This window comes from Miscanthus floridulus, chromosome 2 (assembly GCF_019320115.1).
Source record: "Miscanthus floridulus cultivar M001 chromosome 2, ASM1932011v1, whole genome shotgun sequence".
Classification (NCBI taxonomy): Eukaryota; Viridiplantae; Streptophyta; class Magnoliopsida; order Poales; family Poaceae; genus Miscanthus; species Miscanthus floridulus.
Genome location: NC_089581.1, coordinates 15,285,437 through 15,293,952, shown reverse-complemented (window position 1 = coordinate 15,293,952; position 8,516 = coordinate 15,285,437). Strand labels below are relative to the sequence as shown.

Genomic DNA, 8,516 nt, shown 5'->3' with positions numbered 1-8,516 from the left:
CCCCAAGTCCCCAATGCGGCCGCCGCAGCACCGAACCGAACCCAGCCGCACGCCTCGTGCAACAACGGCTCGGCGCCACAGAGAAGGAGAAATTCCCCGTGACAAGCGCGCGCCTCCCCGCAGCAGCGGACAAGTGCTCGCGCCTCCGCCCGTCGCCTCGCCTGCCCTGCTTTTGATGATGGGTGGTGGCGAGGCGGGTGAGGGCGAGGACGCGCGGGCGCGGACGAGGGAAACGGGACAGGGGCAGCCAGCCATGCACGGCCGGCCGGCCCGCCCGCCTTTACCCTCCCCTTTCGACGCTTTTGAGGCCGAGCCCCATCTTTTCTTCCATTCTTTTTGGGCCCTGCTTCGCTGCTTGTGTGCGACCCTAAACAAAGCCTAAGGGCGTCCTCAGTGGTAATAATAGTCAGTAGCCGGCGATTTAGAAACAGCGCCGTCTCGTTTTGTGAGCGAGACTAGCGACGAACGAGTCTCTAGCGACAAGGTTTTCGCGATTTCTCTTGCCTCCACGTCGGACAGAGCTAGCGACGTCGCCCCTTGTTGGGGACGCCCTAAACGCCACACAAACGGAGCCTTGTCTTTAACGACTGTTTGTCTTTGGGTAGGGTCTAGCGATCTACTAGTAACATTTTTTGTGTTTCGTGCCAGTGATCCATTTGGTAGTAGAAAGAAGTGGTACTGTGGCAAGGGAGGGGTCGCTTACTCACTTTAGGGCCTTGTTTAGATGCATCCTAAATTCTAAGTTTTTTCACTCTCTCTCCATCACATCAATTTTTAGCCGTTTGCATGGAGTATTAAATGTAGATAAAAAAAATAACTAATTACACAGTTTAGTTGAAAATCACGAGATGAATCTTTTGAGCCTAGTTGGTCCACGATTGAACAATATTTGTCAAATAAGACGAAAGTGGTACTATTCATCGGTTTGAAATTTTTTCGCAATCTAAACGAGGCCTAGCAGCCAAATGGCATGTTTGCTCTGGTTTTCCTCTCTAGCGGGGCCAAATGTGTGCATTGCAACAGTAGTAGTAGTACTACTATATACAGTACTTTTCTACCGTTGTTTAGAACGCAGGCGTTCCACTGAATTCCTGCATTAGGAAACTGCACTTTCTTTACTGAAATATTAAATGCTCAGGTTGTCTCATGCACATCCACAGTTGAGACAACTGATCATCCTGCAATTTCCAGTTTGTACTACTCAGCACTCTCCATCTTTCAAGAAGTGTCTCGTACGCTCACGAAACCTAACTATTACCGGTGGCGGACTCAGGATTTGGCCAAGACGGCTAAATCTCGGCGGCCAAAAACCCAAAGCTACAGCATAGTCTATAAGGTGTGTGTGTTATATATATTCTCAAGTAAAGTTTGCAAGAAAAATTCTTCAACTATACAATTAATAGCTAAAAATATCATGGAACATTAAAAAATAAATACCTAGTGTCTAGTGACGCCCCTGATTTGGTGCATTCGCATCGTCCACTTCTTTGTCCTCAATAACAACTCCTAATAAAAAAAGGAGCAAGCAAAAAGGTTAATAAAAAAATAAGCAAGCAAAGGTTAATAAGAAAATAAGCAAGTAAAGGTTAATAAGAAAAGGAGCAACTTATTCCAACCAAGCACGATTTGTGAACCATGTATCATGAAAACTCCTGTTGTGACCATATATTTTTCTTTTGGGATATGCATGACCTTTTGGTTGACATGGACCTAACAAGACATACACCCTTTTTGCATCATCTCTAATATTGGGTGCATTTCCTCAATTGATTTTCGGCAACCTGGATCTGCAATAATATCTTGAGGATTAAGGACATGATTGGAACCGTCCTCCTCCTCCTCCACAAAATCAATATTTTCATTTCTAGTTTGTTCTACTGCAGGCAAACTAGTTGTAGTTGTTCTTATTTCCTCAGGTTGGTTCTGTGCTTGTGCAGCACTAGCTCTAGTCCTAATTGTCTCCTGTTATGTACCTTGAGATTGCGGTGGAGGAGCTTGAGATTGCAGTTGTTGTTCGGCAACACCCTGTTGCTCAGGAACTCGAGAGAAATATGAAACTAAAGTCCTGGTCCTCTTCATCTTGTATACTGTAATGAGAAATTAGAACTAAATGGTTGAAATTGGAAACTTGGAAATTAGAAATTTGGAATTAAATCAGTTTCAGATCCAAACGACCAAACCTATTGCAACTTGCAAGGAAGGAGGGCAGGAGGCTCACCGGTCAGGGTCAGCCGGTCAGCCAACAGCAGGCGGACGCCCGGCACCCGGCTGACTGGCTGAGGAACAGAGGAAGGAGCCGCCGGCCGAGCCGCCGCGGAGCGCACAGCGGAGGGGGTGAGGCTGCGCTGCCAGACGCCGCGGAGCGTTGGAGCCGGAGCGTGGAGGCCGGAGGGCGGAGGCGGAGCGGAGGGCCAGTGGACGTAGGCTACCGGTTGGGCGCAGGGCGCGGCGGTCACGACTCCCCTGCGCTTGCGCGACTCGCAAGGCCGAGCAGCTCTCTGTGACTCTGTGTCCGTTGCTCGCCTAGGCTGCCTGTGTTGTTGGATTGCTTGATGGAATGATGGACCAAAAAAACTAAAGACTTGCTCCCTTGTTACATGGGCCGCGACTAGGACCATGGCCTGGGCTGTCCTAGTGCTGGATCCGCCCCTGACTATTACGTCATGTTCGCTTTGGCTTATAAGTCATACTTTTTTAGTTAACGAACATCATTTTTGTCTCACAATAAATCAGTCAACAATAATTTCAGCCATAGCTTATATTATCAGTCAAGTATCAATGCAGCAAAGGACATTCCGCTTATCTTCATAAAACAAACTTATCTGCGTGGGTGAGAGGGAGACAGTGCAGTACAGAGGTTTGGGGCGCTCGTGTCAGGTAGATCTAGAAATCTGCCTGCACCATTAACAACTCCAAAGTACACTGTCCACTGCCACCAGCATCAACCACCAAGATTAAGCAACCTCACACAATAGGTATGTTGGCTTATCTTATGATCTGTCTTTTTTAGCTTGTTTTTTCAGTTTGAATAGTATTTTTCTCTCACGATAAAATCAGTCGAAACAGTGTTTTAACTTATTTTTTTAGCGAAACGAACGGGGCTAATCTCAAAACGGAATAGAGATACATTACATATAAATATCCTAATCCTTTTGGCCTGTTTGTCATCGTTTGGTGTGCAAATCAGTCACCAGTCACTCACCAACTGCTACTTGTATGCTGAAAATCTCTTGCACAAGTTTGGTATGTCAGGGAACGTGCTAGTTTTAATAAGCTTTTTGATGTTTTGTCAATTTGGTAACACAAGGTTTGGCTCTATTAGGAGTTGGAGGCATTAGGCTTGTACTAATATACTCCCAAAATCTCACTCCAACCACATGTCTGATGTCTCAATGTCTCATGGCCCCAAAACTGTTACTGTATCAGGGTTGGGGGTTGAAAAGCCTGATTAGGGCACAAATTACTAGGTTGGTTGAAAAGGTTTCCCTTTCCCTACCCTAGTTTCTCTGCCTGCAAAAACATAGAAAACCTGGAGGAGCAAGGTTTTCAGACCTGGGCATGCGAAAAAGGTGCAGTGGTTAACCTATTCCTCCGTCACAGCAAGTTGTGTGTGGCGTTTCCACGAGGAGATGTCACAGTCAACGGCCTTTTTGCAGGCTCGCCACTAGCGGCTCCGTTCTCGTGCTTTTAACCGTTTCTTTTTTTATCTAAAATAATATTTTTTTTAAAAAAATTTCTCAAGATTCATTTAGATTGCTCAAGATTTCTCCAAACGAACGGAGCCCGCGTGTCATTGGTGCTGCTGGTGCTGTATATATACACATACACACGCAGTGGGGGTAGATGCAGAGCAGTTGGATCGGAGAGAGGAGAGAGGAGAGAGAGAGAAAGGGCTTTGCTTTCCGTTTTCCTCTCCAAATGGCTCATTAGCTCTTGACCGGAAGAGTGAAGGGTGGTGGTGCGGTGCCGGTAGATGTACGGCACTCGTTGGTGTGGACAGTGCTGGGTTCCTTGGAGCTTAGCGTTACTTCAGAACACGCCATTTCCTTGGTCTTGGATCGTCCGGAGCTCCTCACTCGTGCTCGGCTTCTTCCTCCCTGCTACTGAGTTCCGAGCGCTGGCCACTAGGCAACAGCAACTGATCTCTGTAAGCTCCGTTCTGCTCCTGTTTCTGTTCCTGTTCTTCGTCTTCGTCTCCGTTGCTGTTTGCCTGGTGTCTTTCTGGATTGCTGCTTAGACTGCTTTGCATTTTTTTTCAGTTCTTGATTGGCTCTTAAGCTCTGTCAGATGGAGGTGGAGGCTCTGGAGAAGGGGCACACAGCTTTTGCCAAGACGATGAAATCTTTCAGTTCTTCAGAACGGTACAAGCGATCCAAGGGGTTGGTGTCTGCAGGCTTCTGCATAGTTCTTTTTTTTGGTTTAGATGGCATGGAACAATGCTCAAAATGTGATTAAACTTTTTCAATGGCAGCTATTTTGAGGATATATATGCTACAGATACTTTGCGTTCTTCAGACAAAACAATTGTTCTACCTATGCCGGTAAATATCCCCCTCCTGGTCCTGGTGTGGACAGTGCTGTTCAATAAATGCAGGTTCTCACTTCTCACTACATAGGTCCTGTAGTTTTGAGTAATTTGTGTTTAATCTTTTCTCCCCAGCAAGTTGTAAAAGCTGAGGTGAAAAGTGATATCAGTAAGGAAGCTCAACCTGGGAGGGGAGCACAAAGCACCTTGAGAAAGGAGGTAGGTGTAGTCTGATTTCTTTCAGATAGTTTTTACAGCAGATAAGAACTTGCATTTCCATTTGTGTGGGCTTCTGAAATGGAACAATTGTTGCGGCCCTTTTTGGCTGCACTGCCAACAGCTACAAAACGATCTATTTTGGACGAAAAGCAGCAGCACTGCTCAATCATAGAAGAGGATAAGCAAGAGAATTTTTTAATCAAAACGATTTTGATGGCACTTGTACTTCACTAAAAGCCACAGCATATTTGTTCACCAACTAATCTGACGAAAATCTTTTTTCTAACCTGCTGCTGCTTCTCGTTTTTCTATTGAATTTTCCATACTGTGGACTCATGAAATCACCTGATGCAGATTCTGCAGCTTGAGAAGCACCTCAAGGATCAACAGGTTGTTCGTGGTGCACTGGAAAAAGCTTTAGGGCCTAACGCTGCTCAAGTCAACTTGTCACCAGAGAATCCAATGCCAAAGGTAAATATTTTTCGCCCAAGAACTATTGTTAGTCTGCTCTTGTTCCAATTTTTCATCACTCATCAGGTTAACCACTTTGATTTTTTTTTCAGGCAGCTAATGAATTGATAAGGGAGATTGCCACATTGGAGCTCGAGGTCAAGAATATGGAGCAGTATCTCCTGACACTGTACCGGAAAGCATTTGAGCAGCAAGCATCTGCATTTTCTCCCCCTGATTGCCGGGAAGCTCCAAAATTGTCAATGAGCTCACGTTGCGGGCAGCTCCGGGAAACGCCCATGGCAATGAAGTCTTGCAAGAGTAGAGGGGATGCAGCGCTCCGGTCCAGTTACCCGCCGGCGCATAAGAAATTGAATGATCCATTGGCAGATTGCTGCACATCCGCTCGCTCTGATAGAGCGGTTGATTCAGATGTCCTCCGCTGCCAGTCTGCATTGTCATACCGTGGAGTTTGTTCGTCCAGGATATTGCCTTCAGAGGATGGTAGTCTTGCAAGGGCTCTTCGCTCATGCCACTCACAGCCATTCTCATTCGTAGAGGTAATGATTTGCTCCATGATGAAAAAAATAACATTATGGCATTGTTAGTTGTCATATTTTAAAACTAGTTTATCATCTCCACATGCATGTATAGGATTTAAAGTTCCTTGTTATGTTTTGAGCAGGAAGGAGAGACTGGTGCATCAGGAATGATAAGCTTAGCAGAGTATCTAGGAACTAATGTAGCTGACCACATCCCTGAAACTCCCAACAACCTTTCAGAGGAGATGGTGAGATGCATGGCGGGGATATACTGCAGACTTGCAGATCCTCCCTTGGTTCACCATGGCTCATCGTCTTCGCGATCGTCGTCGTTCTCCTCAACTAGTGCAATCTCTCCACAGTATGTTGGGGACATGTGGAGTCCCCATTACAAGAGAGAAACGACTCTGGACTCCCGTTTGATAAACCCATTCCATGTCGAGGGTTTGAAGGAGTTCAGTGGACCTTACAACACAATGGTTGAAGTTCCTATGATTAGCCGTGACAGTCGGAGGCTGAAAGAAGCTGAGGACCTGCTCCAGACTTACAAGTGAGTTATATTTCTGCTCTTTGGTCGATGGAATTGTTCAATTTGTTAGTTAAAATTTTATACACCGTTCTCAACTGATTTTGATATTTCAGGTTGATTTTGTACCGGTTGGAAGCCGTTGATCTGAGGAGAATGACATATGAAGAAAAGATAGCATTCTGGGTCAACATACACAATGCTTTGCTGATGCATGTAATACTCTATTGATGCAGTTCTCTAAAATTTCTTAGCACTTTACGTGCTTTGTTCTTGATGGGGTCTCATTGTAATACTTTCACAGGCTTATCTGAAGAATGGCGTCCCACAGAACAATCTAAAGAAAACATCCCTACTTGTTAAGGTAAAGTGAAAATGCTTCCTCTGAAGAATCAATGGGAGGGTCCTGCAACCCAAAGCACATACCAAATTTCTCTCTCCTTTGGCTGACACATGTTTCAACCACAGGCTGCCTGCAAAATAGCTGGACGCAACATCAACGCCGCTGTTATCCAGAGCATTGTTCTTGGATGTAACACACATTGCGCCGGACAGGTATAGCTAGAATGCATGATTAGGTCCAAACCCGGCTAAAAGCACGATGTTCCTACTGTACTGATTATATGCCTTCACACAGAGGCATGCTAATTTCAGTTTTGGTCCTTTTAATGCAGTGGCTACGGACGCTGCTTTACCCCAGGATCAAAAGCAAAGTGAACAAAGCGGGGCATGAGTGGCGAGCCTTTGCCGTTGCACAATCAGAGCCTCTTTTACGCTTTGCGCTTTGTTCCGGCAGCCATTCTGATCCCGCGGTAAGCAACAAGTTCCGCAAACTTGGTGTCGTTGTACCTGAATACCTTCTTAAACAAACTTAGAACTTAGAAATCAATGCTTACTTTTTCACAAGTCAATATGGACTCAGTGCGAGTAGTACATACGTGTTTCATTTCTTGACAAGCCTTTTAAGCACAAATCTGGCATGAAAAGCTGCACATTTCCTATCCTATCAATCTATCATGTCAGTGTCACATTAGCTAAACAGGTTTACCAATGAATCATGAGCCGCCAGCTTTTGGGTGATTGGGAACGTTGTTAGGAATCTTTCATCTGCCATCATGTTGGAATCTCGCGCTGTTGCCTCAAAGCACACTGCTAGTACTACCATTATTACTGGATGTGCCAAGCCGACCCTCTTTTCTGAATTCTGAACGCAGCATCATCATCATCTCAATTTGCTTCGCTTTGCTTTGGTTGCATTGCATGCAGGTGAGGGTGTACACTCCGAAGCGGCTGTTCCACCAGCTGGAGGCGGCCAGGGAGGAGTTCATCCGGGCGACGGCCGGCGTGTGGAAGGAGCAGAAGCTGATGCTCCCCAAGCTCGTGGAGGCGTACGCCAAGGACGTGAAGCTCTCGTCGCAGGGCCTCGTGGACATGGTCCAGCGCTACCTCCCTGAGAGCATGAGGATGGCCGTGCAGCGGTGCCAGCAGGGCGGCAGGTCGTCGGGCAAGGTCGTGGAGTGGGTGCCCTACAACCCGGCCTTCCGCTACCTGCTCGCCAGGGACCTCGCGTTCCCTCACCTCAGCTGACCCTTCGTCGATCTCAGCATCGACGGGCTCCAGTAGGCGTTAGTAGTATATGCGTGTGTCATAGGGTTAGAATTAGAGATTAGAGCATGGATCATGTGCAGCTTCTGTGTGGTGATTATCAATGGCGTGGCGTGTAAAGAGGCTTTTGTAGATGATGAACAGGAAACAGGGGAAGAAATGAGAGAGCACGTTTGACAATTGACTCTATTTGTGATACGTCCCGTCGCCTTCGTTATCTTGTTCATGTCATCGCCACGGTCACCTAGCCTTCCTCCCCTCTCCTTTTTTTTTTATAAGGCTCCTCTCCAAAATTAGATTTGTCAGATGATGAGCCTTATGGTACGGTACACTGAAGGAGGATACCCCATTTTTTTTGAGAGAGGAAGGTAGGGTATTAATTCACTTTAGAAGTGTTTACATCAACAAATATAGGAGGGGACTCAAGCCATATATATCTTCCAGATCCAAAAGTACATGCAGATTTTGAAGCATATAAGCCTCCCTATTAAAATTCATACCTTCATGTGCAAACCGCACTTTGATCTTTGATGGATGTCGGAGAATCATCATATAATAATGACACCCCATATTCGTTTGGGCTGGTTTGGCTTATAAGCCATGACTGAAAGTACTGTTGGCTAGTTTAGTATGAGAGAAAAATATTGTT

The 8,516-nt window shown here is 46.0% G+C and overlaps 1 protein-coding gene across 1 annotated transcript; it reads left to right on the top strand.

Moving 5' to 3' along the window:
• Positions 1-3,859: 3,859 nt before the first annotated feature.
• Positions 3,860-8,073, top strand: LOC136538020 (uncharacterized). The gene is made up of 12 exons (XM_066530003.1): positions 3,860-4,147; positions 4,260-4,379; positions 4,472-4,541; positions 4,661-4,744; positions 5,099-5,215; positions 5,308-5,754; positions 5,880-6,286; positions 6,379-6,478; positions 6,567-6,626; positions 6,731-6,817; positions 6,937-7,074; positions 7,529-8,073. Exons 2-12 carry the CDS (start codon positions 4,288-4,290, stop codon positions 7,847-7,849), a joined length of 1,923 nt encoding a protein of 640 aa, XP_066386100.1. The 5' UTR covers positions 3,860-4,147; positions 4,260-4,287; the 3' UTR covers positions 7,850-8,073.
• The last annotated feature ends 443 nt before the right edge of the window (positions 8,074-8,516 follow it).

Coding starts and splice junctions, on each gene's coding strand:
- LOC136538020 (XM_066530003.1), top strand. CDS start 4,288: ATGGAGGTGGAGGCTCTGGAGAAGGGGCACACAGCTTTTGCCAAGACG. Junction 4,380..4,471: donor CGGTACAAGCGATCCAAGGG/GTTGGTGTCTGC, acceptor TTTCAATGGCAG/CTATTTTGAGGATATATATG. Junction 5,216..5,307: donor CAGAGAATCCAATGCCAAAG/GTAAATATTTTT, acceptor TTTTTTTTTCAG/GCAGCTAATGAATTGATAAG.